The sequence below is a fragment of the Martes martes genome (genome assembly GCF_963455335.1).
Source record: "Martes martes genome assembly, chromosome: 3".
Lineage (NCBI taxonomy): Eukaryota > Metazoa > Chordata > Mammalia > Carnivora > Mustelidae > Martes > Martes martes.
In genome coordinates this window covers 73,571,887-73,590,284 of record NC_137890.1, presented here as the reverse complement: position 1 = coordinate 73,590,284, position 18,398 = coordinate 73,571,887, and the positions used below count along the sequence as shown (strand labels likewise).

Below are 18,398 nucleotides of genomic sequence, written 5' to 3'. Positions count from 1 at the left end.
CATTTCTGGCTTGATTATATACCCTGATCAGCTTATGTGTTTCTCTAGTCTTCATCACATTTACTAATCCGTATCTTAGGATATGTATTTTGGAAATGACTAAACTCCTTCATGCTCTGTTTTTACCCTGGGCCATCTCGGTCCAATGCCCTGATTTACCACATTTCAAATAGTTTTTGCCCAAATACAAACCCATCTCTTTATCTCTTAACTGTATGAAATAATACCATCCATACTCTCTTCGGTTTAGATGAAGCGTGTAAAATCATGGAAGGTTGAGCTGAAAGGGACTTCATAGACCATCATGTCTAACCACAAAAAAGGCAATATCGTAGGCAGTTTAGTAGGGTACAGTAGTGCTGATGTGTTGGGGGGCACTTCATACTCCACCTTGCGTTGGATTTACAATCTGTAACATGTATACCTTAGCTATGAAGAATCTTAGCAGGGCCAAGACCATCTCTGAGTGATGCTCCTGCTTAGTAGTAGTTGAATAACTGTGGTCAGGTCTCTCAGAGACTTACCTGCCTTGTCTGTAAAATGAGGAAAATGAATATCTACTTTGTCAGAGTTATTAAGAGAGTATATAATAAGTTGATACAGAGGAACACTTTGCAAGCCATAAAGTATTTTTTGGTGTGGAAAGAGCATTGAAAGGAAGAAAAAAATACACACACACACATATATATATATATATATATAGGAAGCACTCAGTTCTTACCTGGGCTTCCAGAAGACATTAGGTAGACTTAAAAGGAATAGTCTTGGAAATAAACATTTATAATATTTTACACTGAGTGCTCTTGGTTAGTCTAGCAATCATGATTACCTTACAGGAAAAGTTGTAAGCAGTGCTGTCGAATGGGAAAACTCTATCTATGTTCAAGAGAGATTACGAAGAATCATCTAGTTGTACTTCAAGGCATTTGCATTACTACATATGGTAACTTATAACATAAAAGACATTGAAGGACTGGTAAAAATACTATAAACCAATTTAAGAAGTGTATAGGCTAGCATATTTTTCAGGCTGGCTGAATGGCTGTGGCATGATACCAGTTGGTTACTCTCATGACACATTATTAAATATGTCACATGACACATTACTAAATATGGAGTTTTAAATTATTTTTAGAAGTAAAAACAAAATTTTGTATTTAGTTCAACAAACATTTATTGAGGATAAAATGAGGAATCAAAGATTGTCCCTGTCCTCAAGGTGCTCATTGTCAAGTAGGGAAAACATTATGAGACAATGGAAGATGCTATGATGAAGTATACAGAAAGTGCTGTGGGCACCCTGCAGGGGTTGGGGGGACTACAGGAGTAGGGAAGAAGTGTCAAGAAGACTATGCAGAGGAACCAGTGTTTTGGCTGAGAATCAAGTTTCATTGTCCCGAGGGAGGAAGGGCAAATGAACAGCATATAGAAAGATAGAAGGCATGAAAGAATGTGTTTTCAGGGACTAGGGTGGGTCTCATAATGAGTTTAAGGCAGTAAGAAATGGCTATTCTTTGATAAAAAGTAAGGAATGAATATTGGCTCTATAATATTAGTTCCTGATTGGTGGTTTACTCAGCTTTTACATTTCTTTATAAACAATTTTTTTATGATTTTTTTCCAGTGACCCCTGTGTTACCTATCTAATTATTATTATGCCTGTCGCTGATGAAACATATTAGGAAAAGTGAAAATATGTATCATTTAAAGTGATTCCATTTTAAGGTTTTTTGAATCTATTAAAAGCTTTCACTGTCAACCTGATGGGCTCTAGAAAACAAAGCATTATCCAAGCAGAGGTATGATTGTACTAGAAATATTTGAATGTTTTATCATTATTTTCCTGTCAGTGAATCATTTATCATAATTTTGAATAGTTAAGCCTTTGAAATCTTCAAGAGGTCACAAACCCATTTGGCAGATGAAGAAACTGAGGTATAGAGTTAGTTCTCCTTCCTTGGTCCCAGCATGAGACTGGAGTATGTCAGATTATTGCTTTTGATTGTGTCAAGTTTCTTAATCCCTCTTTATACTGTGAAGTTTCAGTTTCTTTCCTAAATCCAAAAGTGGGAAGTGTTTTGAGATTTGTTCTTCTGTCTATGGAAATCTATCACATGATACTCATAGAGTGCTCAAAGTGCATGATACTGTAAGAAGCTAGAGCCAGGAGCTAGTTCTCTCACTGTTCAGTTTAGAAGAAAGGACATGTAACATTGATTAGTCATGAAATATTGATTATGGAACCAGTTTACATTCCTCAGAAGTCAGAGTGTATGATGTGTACTTTCAGTTGTGTTTTTTTTTTTTTTATCACAATTAATCATCTCTCTGAAGTGTCTTCACTGGATTCCTCTTCTGTAAGAAGTACATAGCTTCCTTCATTCCAGCTGGTGCATTTGACCACACTGCAAAAGCAAACAAGACATTTTAAAATTGTGTACATAAATAAATAACCTATATTCTATCTTTCCCCTGATTATATGGGTTCCAATAAATTATGCAAATTATATGTAGATGGAACATAATGGCATTTTGAGTCCAGCTGACTTCACTATGCATAGCATTCTGAAAATAAAAAATATACAGTTTTTTTCTCTTTCAGGTATCTAAAATGTCCATCTGTTCCATTGTTTATCCTTTAGTCCACAAAAAGTACTTATGACTATAGATATGGCTGAAATTCATATTCAGTACCTATAACTGAGCTGGGACAAGAAGACATCTAGAATGGGTGACTCAGTTAAGCGACTGACTCTTGGTTTTGGCTTAGGTCGTGATCTCGGTCATGATCACAGGGTGGTGAGATGGAGCCCTGTCTCGGGGCTTGGTGCTCAGTGCAGAGCCTACTTAGGATTCTCTCTCCCTGTCTCTCTGTCCTCCCTACCCCCTCAAGTAAATAAGTAAAATCTTAAAAAAAAAAAAAGGCATGTAATTTTCTTTTAAAGATTTTATTTATTTGCGAGAGAGCGCGAGCAGGGGGCTGAAGGGGCAAAGGGACAAGGCAACTTCCTGCTGAGTGAGGAGCCTGATGCAGGGCTCGATCCCCTGAGATCATGACTAGAGCTGAAGACAGATGCCCAACTGACTGAGCCACCCAGGCGCCCTGCATGTAATTTTATTTTTAAAAATATTGAACAGTATAGGGTTGAAAAAAATCTCAGAAGACCATCTACATTTACATTAGAAACAGTATTAAAAGGATAACTATCTTTTAGCTAGCTGCATATGTGTTCATAACAGATATGTATGAATATATGAAGAATAAAATTAAAATTACCCATTTTTCTACTCCCCAATTCTTACTAATGTTTTTTTTCATGCTATATGGATGCACCATCATTTATTTAATCATTCTCTTGTTGGACATTTTGGTCATTAAAAAAAATTTTTTTGTCTTAATGAACATCTTTATACCAGTTGACCCTTGCACAATGCAGGGGTTGGGGTCACCATGCAGTTCATATCACTGTTGACTCCCTAAAAACTTAACTACTAATAGCCTACTATTGACTGGGAGCTTTACCAGTAACATAAAGCAGTCTATTAACATGTATTTGGTGTGTCTATATATATGCATATATGGTATATCTATATATATATATGTAATAATACATATATAACATATATCTATTGCTGTATTTTTATAATAAAACTAGAGAAATGTTATTAAGAAAATTGTAAGAGAAAAATCCATTACAGTACTATATATATTGAAAAAAATCTGCATATTAAGTGAATCCATGCAGTTCAGACCTGCGTTGTTGTTCAGGGGTCAACTGTATATAAGTTTTAGACATTACTGACCATTCCCTTAGGATATGTTTCTAAAGGGAATCACTGGGTCAAATACTTTGAACTTTTAAAGAAGCTTCTGATATACGTTTACAAATTGTCTTCCAAAAATGATAGTGCCAAATAATATCACTACCAGCAATGTGTAAGATTGTCTCATCATGTACTCATTAGCACAGCAAGTATTTTTAATTTCGCCAGTTCAACAGGTGAATAGTCTTTTTTAAAAAAGATACCTAGTAAAAATAACTTTTCATCAAAATTACAGAGGGACTGTAAATACTATTATACTTTTACACAGATCTAGGGGTCAAAATTCAGTAGAGATAATATGTATTGCGGTCCTACTATGAGTAAATGTAGGGCAGTCCTTTAAGGAGTTCACAGTCTTGGCAGAATGTGTAAGGCCTGGGTACACTCGTACTTTTCACCCTTATTCACCCCAGCCCATCCCAGTGCTCAGGAGAAAGCAGAGATGCCTTTTGTACCCCACTTGCTACTGACCCCCATCACCACACTATGCTCTTAGCCATGTGGAATGGGCAAAGCCCAGCAAAGAAAGGGTAGTGTGCTCTCAGCTCACTGTGCTGGCCCCACAGAATGTGTTGACTCTGATGCCTGGGCATTTTAGCAAACACTTAACCTAGTTAGATCATACTTCTCATTAACCAAAAGGCAAAAGGAGAAATAAGTATTTCTCTTACGTGTATGACTTTGGTCTTCTTATTCTATGTACTATTCACAAATAGAATTTAGTATTTTGTATTTATTTGGGTATTTACCTTTAAAAAGGGAGTCATTAAATAAGCCACCTCTCTGGAAAGAAAATTCCTGATATTCAGTGTACACTACTTGCTCTTGTCATCAACCCAAGACTTCATATTAAAGTCTGTCTTATAGTAATCTTTGACCCTCAGAGGATATTATACTCTAGGAAATCATAGTTTGAATCTCTCTCTCTATCTATATACACGTATGTATTCTTGGTTGCTAATTTAATCAGTTGTTCACATTTAAAGAGATGGGGTAGCTATTTATAGTTTGACCCAATCTTTCTTTCTCCTAGTTCTGGTCAGCCTTGTCATTTGTCTCTTTCTTCTTAAGTTTCCAACATTATCAATAGATGTCTTCGTGTCTAAAAGTTATTGAGAAAATTACATTCTGAGGCAAAACTTCGTTAAAAAGAAAACCACAGGCCCAAAATGGCATCAGGTAGGCCAAGTTATCAAACCTGGACTGAAAATGTAACTTAACTGCAGTTCCAGCCTCCCCCAGAAACAGAATCTTCACTACTCAGGCAAGAGTTTTCTGATCAGCACCAATGACCCTGCCACATAAGCCCTCTCCATCCCCCAAAGGAAGACTGGGTCATCCACCTGGTAAGACCCCCTGCTCTTCTCCTTAAGGGAAGGTGACTTTGCCTGAAATAATTGTTTCTTCTCTTTTGCTAGTAACTTCTTGATCCACCCTCCATTCTGTGAAAATCTTCCGCTGAGCGCAGCTCCGCAGAGCTCCCCTCTGCTTGCTAAATGGGATGCTGCCTAATTCATGAGTCAGTTAGTAGAGCCAATTAGATCTTTAAAAGTTACTCAGTTGCGGAGTGCCTGGCTGGCTCAGTCGGTTAAGCATCCAACCCTTGTTCTTGCTCAGGTCATGATCTCAGGGTTGTGAGAGTCAGCCCCACATCCAGGTCCACGTTGAGCATGGAGCTTGCTTAAGGCTCTCTCTCCCTCTGCCCCTCCTCACCCACTCACTCACTCTCTAAAACAAAAATAAATTAAAAAAAAAAGTTACTCAGTTGAATTTTGTTTTTTAACAACTTTGTTTATGTAATTTGAGGTTAGGGAATTCACTTAATCTGCCTATCCTTTGATAAAATGATTAGAAATAATTACATACCATAGACTGATGGCTGGAATTAGTAACAGAACAGCAGACAGTAGAAAGGTGAAGCCTGGGTACCAAGCAACGGTGGCTGAATAAATTCCATTAAAAGTAGAAACTGCAGCGACTCCACCAAGTGTTTCCAAGAAAGCAATGCAAGCAAACAGGGTACCTGTTTGGGGTTGGGGTGTGGAGGGAGAAAAGGAAATGACTGAGTAACAAAACAATAAACAAAACGAGGGAGAAAATTGTTCCTCCTTGAAAAAAGCAAACGTGGGGCACTGCTTGGCGAGCTAAAGCTATACTTGCTAAATCCCTGAGAAGCCGGTAACCCATTTTGCAGGTGAAGAAACTGAGGTCACCAGTACTCCTTGACCTGATATGAGGATGTGAGGATATTGAAAACACAACAGTTTGGAGTCAGGAGGGCAACAGCAGCTGACCCATTTGAAATCCAGTCTCCTCTCCCTACACAGCCGCACACATAGCCACAGGTACCATTATCCTTCAAGATTATCTCCCACTCTTTCCCTAAGCTGGGGACATCTGTGACACACCCCCTATAGGTATGCTCAGGTGGCTCCCACCAGCAAAGGTCCCACCCTGGGGCCTTTTGAAAGTTAAAGCAATCCTTGTCATCTGCTTCTCAGATCTGGCAAAAGTGACAGCTGCAGACAAAGACAGATGATTGCATATAGGTTCTGCAGTTTGAATTTGAGCCCTCCCCTCAAAGTGACAACAAATCCAGTCGACAAGCTTCCTCTGCATGACTCTTCAAGTAAGTTTCTGTGCTCTCATTATGCCATGGTTTGATGCTGTGTGATTCTTTTCTGCCTTCCCTGCTTGAAACTGCCTCCATTCAGAAGTGGCTGGCAAGACAGAGCGGGGAGACCGCTGCTGTCTGTCACGCTTGCTCTACCACGTTTGGGAGAGGGCAATAGGCCCTGGAACATTATTCGAGAAGCACAATGTGGCTGCATGGCTAGTCCAGGCTCATAATCATAGAAAAGGGCTCATTCTATCGATTTTTAGTTTTGTCTGGAATCCAAGACCACATTGACCAAGCAGTTAAACCTCTAGACAGGATGTAGCTTTCTTCCTCTTTGTGAAATTTAGCTTCACCAGATACAAAGTTCTCTGATCATTTTCCACTCTCCATGATGTCCCCAGGATATGTTCCTGTGGAGCTTCTGCAGACTCTTGGATTAAGCCATTGTGCTTCTTCCTCACTTTGCCAAGTTTACCTCTCCATGGTAAATGGTAATGTATTTTTCTTACAAACAATGCAAATTATGTGAATACTTGTATTTGATTGGACAGAGAAGAAGGAAAAGGCAAGCTTGAGGATCACCTTTCATAACTGGATTATGTTTCATGTGTCTATGTTCTCATTTTCCCCCATGGTGTTAGTCTAGTAGACTGTGCTGTGTGTTGATTTTTATCTGTTTAAGCTTTTTTTACCCTAGTATATATTCTCATAGGTTGTTTCTCATTCTTCATTGAATGACAGGTCACATGTTCAAAAAACATAAACATAGCTCTGAAGAACACTGTATTTTCATATATGTGTCTTCTTTTAACTAAAACGAAAGCTCTGTTCATGTCAAGTGTGCATCTACTGTGTTTACTGTTGTACACAGCAGTACACAATCTGTCCTGGCACATGGTAGATCTGTTTAATCCATATTTGTCAAGTGAATGAATAAAAGCTTAATTCAAGAGCCCAGTTACCAATCAGCAAGTAGCATAAAGACAATACTATCTCCATGTTTTATGATAAGACATGAAGTTCAGTTTAATTGGGAGGAAATACTCCCCCCTATCTAACTGTGTTATTATTTTCTTATATTTCTGATCCCTTGCTACAGCTAGGCACAGTGCCATGGAAGACAGACTGGATTGTTCTAGTCCTATTATGCAATGGCTTAAATCCATTCTTGACAGAAGTTGGTCATGCGGTATGTCTGTCTGGCATAAACAGCCACACTATTACAAAGTAGGGTTTGCTTGTTGCTTAACTTCTATAAGCAGTTCAACTTGTCTAATAGGCGCCAGAGATAAACTGGATTAAATAATAAGTGCAGGTTAGTTTATTTTCTATACTTTTTTTTTAATTCAATAGACCTCTAAGGTCAAGTCTGTTTTTATGGTGTTCCAATTTGTAATCACAAGGAGTGTGCAGGTAGTGAAAGATAAGAGGTCATCTGGGGTGCCTTTAGCTGGGAGCTTCACAGCTGTACAGAGCACAGAGATTGCAAAATAATTACCCAAATCTAGTTTTCTCTCCTTTCTTATTCAAGGTAATAGGGATAGTGAGAGGCTAGTGAAACCCTATGCAGTATTTCCCCTCTCTGATTACTTTAAAGTGCATAACATTTCACGAAAATATCCCATTTTGGGGAGTGCCTAGGTGGCTCAGTGGGTTAAGCCACTGCCTTCAGCCCAGGTCATAATCTCACAGGGTCTTAGGATCGAGCAAACCCATAGAGGCAACCCCTATGATCTAAGGGGGGAGCACAATAGGGTCACTCCACCTTCAGGCAAAAGAGTCAGGAAGAGCACCGTCCAGGCCCTCACGGACATGAACCCAGAGCTATCTGGCTGAGAATTACAGGGGTCCTGGTACCCAAAGTGTAGTCTAGAAGGGGTAGGTGTGGTGGGCTCCCAGTCGGCATCTGCCTAGCTCTGAGCACTCCTCTCTTCTTGGGGCAGGGTCTGGCCACAGCAAGCCCTCCAAAGCAGGAGACCCAGGCCAGGGGCAGCCCTGCCTGAATATAAGCTTCTTCCAAACACAGAACTTACCACTTAATTCTAAAGGAGTTCTGAGCAGGAAAAGGGCTGTAGAATATTCTGAAGAACCAAACAAAGGTAATACATAGATTTGAGTTGGTACAGATTGTAAATTCATGATTTTCCTTCGACAAATTAAACTCACCTTGTTCAGTGGAACGAACTGCTTTTGATACCATGGAGCGTAGAACAGAGAGTGGCACGATAGTGAAAAGGAATGGCAGCCTCACTGTAAGAGAAATGGTGGGAAATCACAGGCTAAATCCAAAAACCACTGGTCAATTTTCGATGTGAAATGTTTTCTCTCTAAGCATCCTAACTCACTGCACCTAAGGACTGAAGTAACTAATTATAGACTACTGTTTAATGAATACACAGGTACCCTGTAGACAGGCCAGTTCAAGTTCATTTACCCTCTTATTTCAGTGCTCAGAACAAGAGTTAAGGGAGGTTTGAGGTCCAAATCTATAATCTGCCAGCTGGAACTGATCTGCTATTTCCCTGATTATTGTAGCAAACTCTCATTTAGCGAGGTGTGACTTAGTTTTTCACATTTCTGTTTCTCCTTTTTCAGACTTGGCATTCCTCCACATTCTTTTATTAGTTTGATGCACGTATTGATAAATTTGTTCTTTATCTTTCTGCTGCTTCATCTTCGTGTGGAATAATTTCATGAACACAGATTGCCTCTCCTCTTACATTATGGGCCCCTAATAGTCAATAGCATCTCTAGTTATACGCTAAAATAGCAATATATTATTTTTGCTGATGACTCATAGATCAACTTACTTGGTCTTGGAAACTCTAAGGGAGACAGGGAGAACTGACATTTACTGAATATAAGGCATTGTGCTAAGTGCTTTACAGTGATCTCTTCTAATATTCATTATAACCCGGTGAATTCTGTGCTACTGTGCCCATATTACAGATGAGTAAATGAGGGCCCGGAGTAGTTAAGTAAGTTGCCCAGATCACCTGGTACTATAAATGGATATTAAGCCCAATTCTATTTGGTCACCCTGCTTCCCTGCAAGGTAGTAAGAGGTTGATAGCGCCTTTGTAGAAAAAGATGGAATTGGACCTTTCTCTACGTCCCACTTTATAGATCCCTTAGCTCTTTCAAATGCAGCATCTCACTCAAGGCCTACAGAAGCCACTTATGGAACAGTTAGTTAAGGAAGTAGCCTAATTTGGCAAAAAGGGATTTATCAAAAGCCAATTCATGAAATGACCAATTTGCAAAATCTTGTCTTTAAAGAATTTTCTTGAATATATTCAATACATATGAATTTTATAAATCTTTTGAATCTACTTTATATAATGCTTTTTAAAATTTTTATGGAAAGTAGCTTTTTTAGCAGCATTTTTTTTTTTTTTTTAAGAGAGGGAGAGGGGTGGGTGTGGGGAGGGAAAGAGAATCTCAAGCAGACTCCCTGCTTAGCGGACAGCCTGATGCAGGGCTCCATCTCATGAATCTGAGATCATGACCTGGGCCAAAATCAAGAGTTGGATGCTCAACCGTCTGAGCCACCCAAGTGCCCCAACCTTCAGCATTTCAAGAAATATTCAAGTTGGCGAAAGCTCTTTTAAAGAACTGACTCACAAGAAGAATGTTCCTCAAAACATTTTTTTGGCAAATATGCAAATTTGGGAAATTGTGGTTATTCAGTGAATTGCTTTTTCAAAAAGCAAATTGGCTTTCACTTTCAGGCAAACTGGCTTTTAACAAAATGCCTTACTTGAACTAGAATGTGTTAGAGAATTTTATATTGAAAGTGTATCACCCAACAGATTAAATTCATTTGGTATAAACATAAATACATGGTAAATTCTAAGGCTACATTTGTGACTTACCTAAAAACATCATCAATGTTGTTTTGGCAAAAGCAGTCATAACCATTCCTCCCATGGTGGTAAAGATTCCAATGAAGGTCATGTGAATGTCTTCCATACAGTAAGAAAAAAGCCATATTCCTAGGAAACTACTAAAAAATGTGACGCTACCCAAAGCTGATCCATAACCTATAAAAACTTCATTCCAGCAGAGTGGTGAATCCAATTCATAAAGGATAAAGATGGGGGAAACACCAATCACCACAAAAAAGTAAGTCATCATTGTAAAAAGTAACAAACAGAGAAAATACCGTCGCTTACCGGAAGCATTTTTAAAAAGCATGGAAGTTCGGTAAAATAGGTTTTTAAAGCCTTCACTACATGACATGGAAACATTCTGAGATGAAGATTCTTTCACTGAATCACCAAGAAAAAATGAAATATAAATCAAGTTAACAGTAAGAGCCATAGCAATGATTAAAAAGGACCATACGAAACCCAGTTCTCTGATAAAATAGCCAGAAGACAGTCCTGTCAATCCAGTGACAAGTCCAAGTATGAAGTCGATTATAGCTATTCGAATTGTTCTTTGTTTCTGTTCTGTACATTGATCAACTATGTAGGCAAAACAGGCTCCTAAAAATGTGGTATAATTGCCACAAAGAGCACCAATGAAGGTAGATGCAATCAAAAGCTGGAATGGAAAAGCAAAATAGGAAAGCAAACAGAGCCAAATACTGGTTGCGAGAGCACCAACAGAAGACAAAATCAAAGGGAATTTTCGTCCTCGATGATCACTATGAGACAGAAGTATGAATGTAGATATTAGACCAGGAAGTAATCCACTTATGTCCATCTGCAGATTGAAAAGAGACACTTTCTTCTGAACTTCCTGCAAAGAGACAAAAAAGAAGACAATGTGTTTACAGAAATATAGACAAATTCACAGAAATATTACAGTGCATATTTTTCTTTACATTTCCAGTAGGTCACCAATAAGGAGCGTGGGTTTGATACAGCCTGAATCTTCATCCAGTTCACAAAGCAAATATCAAGAGGCAATACAGTAATCAAAGCTCAGGCGTTATATGCGAGTACCATGGTGGGGACTTGAACTCACAAACAGAAAATTGTGTACTGGTGTGTGTCTGTCTTATATAGGAGATCCACAGACCCTAATACATCCGGGACTAGTCATATAATGATTTTTCTGTCTTCTCTAAACAGCTTAGCACTGAGATCATGCCCACTGCTGAAAGCAAGAGCAATACCCTTTCCTGTGATAGATTTTTCTGTCTACTTAAAGGCGAATGAATGTCACATATAAATATCATATTTGATAGACCTTTATTTAGGAAGCACTCGGTTGCTTCGTTCTTATATGACTCCACAAATAAGTTTCTTCTAATCTATTTCTTTACTTACTAAAAAATAAGATAAAACCCTAAGAGCAGCTTTGCACTGACTAAAGATGGTAGCATGCCATGAACTGAACTGAGGAGTAAGATAAACCTGACTCTGCCGAAGACCAAAGCCACCACCTACACTCACAGACTGAAAGACATTATAATCATTACGCTAGTTATTTGGTGGGAAGAATTTTGGGTGGTTTAAAAGCATGTCCTATTTTCCACTTCTCTCTGTATCCTCCAAATTTTATATAAAGAGTATGTCATTTTTCTACTAGGGATTACTAAACTCATTTTTAAAAATAGAATCATGTAATATTTAGAAAGCACCCTAAAACAGCTGATGAACCACAAAAATATCAAATACTGAAATTAATGATTTTTTTTAAAGAGTGAGCCTACGTTTATTTTTATATAGTCAAACAATGCAAGCAATTTCATATGGTCAGGGAATATTCTGGTCACTCAGACTCAAAACTTCAGTCATCATTGTTTCTGACCTTTCCCTTCACCCAGGCCCACCAACACCCAGTGCTTCTCACATCCTTTACCTCTTCACAGTCTGAGAGCTGCCCCTGGAAGGACAGGGCTCATAGTTTTCACCTGGACTGCCCCATCATCTAGCTGGCTCTCTCCTCAGTACAGTCTATAATGCCAACCTCCTCACTTTGCACATCATACACGCTAATGGTGGGAGCATCTTGCCAAAACATACCAGCGGCATGTCTCTGAGCTGCTCAGCCCAGAGCCTGCTGGAGAAAGTTCACACTCCTCGTCTGTTACGTTAGGCCACCAAGATGCAGTCCAACCCCACTCTTTTGCATTATCTCCACTCACTCCCCCAGTACCCTATGTTATAGGCACAGTCCATAGTCAAGTCCCACTTGGATTTCCCTGAAATGCCCAAAGAGATGTAATCTCTCCTTCTGTTGAACCTTCTCGGATGGCAATTACCATTTCCCAGTTACACTCTTTGGTGTAAGGATTAAGAGCTCTGGAGTCAGATCAGTCTAGATTCAGATGTCATCAGTTTTTCACATAGATCACATTAGAGTGATCCTTAAAAACAATCAGCCCATGTCACTCCTCTGCTCAAAATCCCCCAGTGGCTTTCCTTATGCGAGAATAAATCCGAATTCCTTGCCATGGTGTGGGTGGCCAGACATCATGACTTCTCTGATTTCATCTCCACTTCCTCGCTCCCCTGAGCCACATGCCATCCCTCAAACCTCCCATGCTATTCGCCTTTGTGCCTGCTGTTCCCTCCGCCTGCTGGTCACACAGCTCACTTCCTCAATTCAAATGCCACCTCCTCAGAAGCCTTCTGATTAATCACACAATTCAGAGCAACAACACTAACCCTCACCCAGCGCTCTTGTGAGCTTGTCTGGCTATATTTTCTTTAGAGACTTGCCACCCCTCGACAGGATGGATTCCTTTAATTGAACTGCTCACTGGGTGCCCTTTCCACTACAATCTAAGCTCCAGGAGGGCTGGAACCCTGTCTTCTTCACCACAGTATCACCATTCCAACAACAGTGCTTCACAGAGCGCGGCCTAGATACTAGGTGCATGGATACATGAATAAGCAAGTAAAATGGGCCTTGCGATTCGCTAGCTATGTGTGATCCTGACCAAATCATTTATCCCGATAGCTTCATCTGACAAGAGGGGTAACCAAAGTCCCTATCTTGCAGGCTCTCCTGAGAGTTACACTTCGAGTCACTGTCAATATAAGGCACACGGCCCAGATCTATTGCATATTAGTGCTTCATCAACTTCGACTGTTTTCATTTTTACTAGGTCAGGCTTCCTGAGCACATCTCTGTATCTCTACGGATATAAAAGCCATTGAGTAAATACTTCCTGAATAAAGAAGTAAATGAAATGGTTATCTTTTAATCAACTTGTCAACAAGATGTTCCGGTTTGGGATTCCTCCTCCCATTTCCACCCCTCCCCCACAACCTGGCTTCTGTCTCCTGTCTGCAAACTATACCTTTTAAACTCTGGAGAACAATAATTATATATTAGATAAGGGTAGATGAGAGAAATCAGAGTAAGAAGTGCTATTTCCTGTCAAGATTGAACGGAATGACAAGATAGAGACAGGTGTAACTTAAAGAAAGGAGTATCAGTTTTTAAAAAGTCACAATTTCATAGGTTAAAATGTGTAATTATAATTGAGTAGAAAATATTCCCTATCTGCTGGTAATAAGGGATTGTGTTAGTTATTAAAAGGTCTATAAATAAATTACTGAACAAGAACAACTTCATGATCTGGTTACTGCCAACTTGTCCCCTCAAATAGCAGGGTCCCTATATTGAGAGTACCTGAAGAGACCAGACCACAATGGTCAATTTAATACCTCAGAATGAGTCAGTTAATCTGGGAAGGGGCTTAAAAATTCCTTCCTCTGCAAAAGTCAACAAACATGCCTAGAATCCCTACCTCTTCTCCCTCAGCCAAAATTTCCTTCCCAGAGCCTTGCCATTTTGTAAAAACATCCTTTAGAGACTAATCTTACCCAGGAGAAGTATGTGGGTGTACCTTATAGTCACAAGACTCGGAAAACTCAAAGTTTTGAAAAATAGATTAGATCAATATTTATATGGATATGTGTGTGTGTGTGTGTGCATCTATCTATATCTCAATCCCAATGGATTGAAAAATAAAACTTCTATTCATACAGACTTTCAAAATGTTAAGTATAAGTGAAATAGCTCAGTTTATTCTTATATCTGAACCCTGAAATGTATATTAATATCTTGCATTCCAATACATGTGTCCATGTGTATATTTGTTTTATATAAGGATAAATAAATACAGTATAACAGTAAGAAGTTCAATACATTATTGTGTTATGCACTCTTCTTATAAGTAATTGGTCTTTTGGGGGAGTGGCAAAGAAAAACCTGAACTCCCCCCAAAAATCATTTATTTATTTTATTAGGGACTGACCCTGTATTATGAAATTTTGTTTTTAGGGTTATAAGAACAGTTCTCAAACTCCTAAACTTCTTTTAGTCAGCAAGTGGTCAGCACCCACCAAGCAGAGCTGGGAATTGAGAAGGACACTCATAAAACAGGGAACATTTGTCCTTGGATTTAAAAGTAAAAGAATAACCTTTTCTTTTTTAAGATTTTATTTATTTATTTGAGAGAGAGAGAACACAAGTGGGGGGCGGAGGGAGAGGGAGAAGCAGACTTCCCGCTGAGCAAGGGCTCGATCCCAGGACCCTGAGATCATGACCCAAAGCAGATGCTTAACCGACTGAGCCACCCAGCTACCCAAGGTAAGAGAATATTCTTATACTGAGCAGGAGCAGGGTCCAGTAAAGGGGCCAGAAGGAAGTGCTGAAGGTGATGGTGGTGCCTCCTGGGAAACAAAAGTGTTCCTCCTTCCTGAGGAGCTAACCGTGAGTGGCCCACCTGACCTGTCTCGGTTATGGGTGGAGACGGTGATGCTTTCTAGCTCCCCAGTCTAAGAAAAAGCACTTGTAGCTCTAGAGCACTGACTTTAAGGGAGGGGATCTAGAGCAGTATGTTCTCTTGAATACTAGTCTAATTAAAAAACAATTAATAAAACAACAATCAACTTAAACGTTCAGCAAAAATCTTAAAGATGAGACCACTGCTCTGGGCAGTGGGGGGCTCTCAGCAACTAGGTAAGGCCAGCGGGTCCCAATAGTCATCACCTGCACAGTCACAGAGGCCACCAAGGTGACTGAACCACAGCCTGTCTCCCTTTACTCTAGGAGGGCAAGGATGGGAGATTTTTTTCCAGACATTCATGTCCTCTTCCCCTTTGTCCCTCCCATTGCTCCTGGGTATCTGTTGAAGGAAAGCACAGAATCCAATATAGAAACTGATAAGCCTTTTGAACCTTTTCACTCCCTGGGAATGACACATATATGTACATATATAAAAAGAAACATTCTTGAAGTCAGGAGACAAAACCATGAGGTAAGACCCTTGGCCCTTCTATTTCTGTGACCTCACTTTAGGCCAGAACCTTGATGTCTGCATGGCTTCCCAGTAATTATCAGTTCCAAGAAAATTTCTCCCATGAGAAAATGAGGAACAGCAGAAGCTGTGCCCAACAGCCAGGCCTCAGCCCAGTGAGGTTATACCTGACACCTTGGGGAACACCTCCTGAAATGCTAGAGCCTTCCTTCTGGGCCTTTTGCCACTTTTTCCAGGCCTCAGACTCACCTTCCAGTCACACCTGAATTCTCTTCTGCTGAGGAGAAAATCTTAGGGCCAGCTGGCAGGTGATCTGAATTCCCTTAAACTCTTCTTGTCCTTTGATTTGGGAAGGCTCTCTTTTGCCATTACTAAATATCCTCCAGGGGAACAGTTCAACGTTTGTAAGTGTGGTCTGCTTTTAAGGCTTTCTGGCGGGGGGGGGGGGGGATTCCAAATCTGAATGTATCGCCTTTGCATCTGGACACTGGCAGACTTTGATAAAAACGGTCTGAGGAAGCAGGAGAATGGCGATATACCTCCTGTTTTAAATAAAAATTTGGGGGAGGAGGCTAGAGAGGCAGAAGGAAAGGCTCTGTAACGTCTGGCTAAACATTTTCAGTGCCCTCAGCACCAAAGTGAGTGCTCTCCTCCACAGATAACCTCATCCTCAACATTTGAGAGTCAGAGCTGATCTGGTAACAGTAAATGAGGAATGACACATGCTGCCTCCTGACCAGCCCATGATGGACATTGGCCCCAGGGCCCACAGTGTTCAGTGATGGGCTACATTCTGGAGGTCTTTGAAAACTGGGTCATGTACATGCAGAAGAAGAGGAAAGGCAGAAGCACCCTGTTTGACTCCACTGAGGCCACCCAGTACTCCTTCCAGCTGGCCTTGGTCCAACCTTCAGGCTTTTCGGGGGCGGGGTGGGGGGGGGAGTGGAGGGAGGAAGGGGACAGCCACTGGGGAGATGAGATTAGGATGAAATTTTCTCAGAAAACAGCCAATGTCACAGAAGAAGGGGGTTTTACTTAGAAGAAGCAGATTCAAGGTGTCATGAAACTTCAAACAGGAGAATTGAATAAAGGCTCTTGACTTGGGATTTAAGAGTTTTGAATGACTCTTGAGAGATCAACGAATGATGAGCGCAATACCCTCTTTCACTGAAAACTCCATTACACATTCCCCTTTTATTACACTTCAGGGATAGCTTAATTTCTTACCTCCTGGAATGCGAAAATGGGGCTGCTTTTGTTTTTTCCACACTCAGAAGTATTGCTATCAGATACAAAACTGTAGTTGCCTGTATCTTCCCATATTCTCCTATACACATACTGTGTTGTCAGTGGAGAGGTCAAAGTCATAGCAAATGCACTAAGGCAAATGGCAGGTTCTACAAAGAAAATCTTCATATTGCCTGAGTAGGTAGTTGAATTCTATGAAAAAGAACGGGGATGTTAGGGGAATTTTGTGGAGTAAACAGGCAAACTAGGGAGCAGAAAGCAGTAAGCACTTCCTGAGAGATTAATTTTTACTTTGTAATAGGGTAGCAGTAAACCTCAGACTGTCGTACTTACTATTTTTAGGAGTTACGACCTTTTAGGACTCATGCCACCTTAAAATAGTTTTAATAAGTTGTCACTCATTTTCGTTTGGAATAATCTCACTACAGTCCCCACATTGTATACTGCCAGCCGGTTTTCATAAGGGAAACAGCGAGGTTCCTCTGAGATCACGACAGTTGCGCAACTGTTATTGTTATTTTGCGGCTCGTTAACAGGACAGGAAGGGGGCCTTTAAAAAGCAGCTCTCAATCGTAAAGGGATTTTTTTCTCTCGTTTTTAAACTCACCCCACGGTTACAGTCTTCCTGCCAGGCTAGAAGCGGGTCCGGTCATTTTGGGGGCCCGGGCTCTCTGGGGGCTGTCTTCTCTTTGGGGGGTGTCCTGTGCTCCCTGGGCACCCCCCAGCAGCAAATGCTCCCGAGGCCGAGGCGGCCCGGGACGCCCCGGGGACACTGACCGCCGTCTGGGTGGGGGGCCGGATTGGCACCGCCGCGCAGGGACGGGGAAGGGAATTTCCGTTGAATTCGACCAAATGCACCTGTCGGGGAAACTCAAGCTCTCATTCTAAAGCAAAGCATTGAAAGCGCACTCCTGCGTCCAGAGTGGCCTCGGCGACAGTTCTCTGCGCAGCCGTCGCTCGGTTCCTCGGTGCCCCTGGGGACTCCGTCCCAGGGAGCTGCGGAAGGCAACGGCGGCTGCTCTCTGCCCCGTCCGCAGTCTGTCCGGGGGCCGGTGGGTGGGTCTGTGGGTCCGCCGCCGGTCCCGTGCTGCGCAGAGACTTGCCCCCGCCCGCCGAGCACCACCGCGCGCCGAGAAGGCGGGGCCGCTTGAGTGCGGGTGTTGCCGCCGGCGTTTCTGTCACGGTCCTGCCAGGCTCTCCTGCTATTGGGCCCCGTGGCTGGCGCCCTCGCGGGGATTGGTCCATTCGACGTCACTCTCGTGAGCCCGCCCCCAGAGGCCCAGGCTGACCCCGCGTCTCCCGGCTGCCGGCTCCCGGCTGCTGGCAAGCTGGGCGGCGCCGGGGGCTCGCTCCAGGGCTGTGCGGTGGGAAAACGTCTCTGGGCCGGGATATCGTTTTTCACACAGAAGATCAGTTGCAAAAGTAACATGTTTGGGGTGCAGCTCCCCGTAGCATCCGGGTCGCAGGGCAAGCACC

The 18,398-nt window shown here is 41.4% G+C and overlaps 1 protein-coding gene across 2 annotated transcripts; it reads right to left on the bottom strand.

Annotated features, from left to right (window-relative positions):
- Positions 1 to 1,159: 1,159 nt before the first annotated feature.
- On the bottom strand, positions 1,160 to 18,099 carry SLC46A3 (solute carrier family 46 member 3). 2 transcript variants are annotated; one of them, XM_080799767.1, is made up of 6 exons: positions 17,530 to 18,055; positions 16,902 to 17,114; positions 10,321 to 11,191; positions 8,612 to 8,695; positions 5,692 to 5,848; positions 1,160 to 2,405 (listed from the first exon to the last, which is right to left on the bottom strand). In XM_080799767.1, the coding sequence occupies exons 2-6, from the start codon at positions 17,088 to 17,090 to the stop codon at positions 2,321 to 2,323; spliced, it is 1,386 nt and encodes a 461-aa protein (XP_080655893.1). In that variant the 5' UTR covers positions 17,091 to 17,114; positions 17,530 to 18,055; the 3' UTR covers positions 1,160 to 2,320. The 2 variants fall into 2 exon arrangements, with proteins under 2 accessions (XP_080655893.1, XP_080655894.1); XM_080799768.1 differs by lacking the exon at positions 16,902 to 17,114 and having other exon boundaries at positions 17,530 to 18,099.
- Between the last annotated feature and the right edge of the window lie 299 nt (positions 18,100 to 18,398).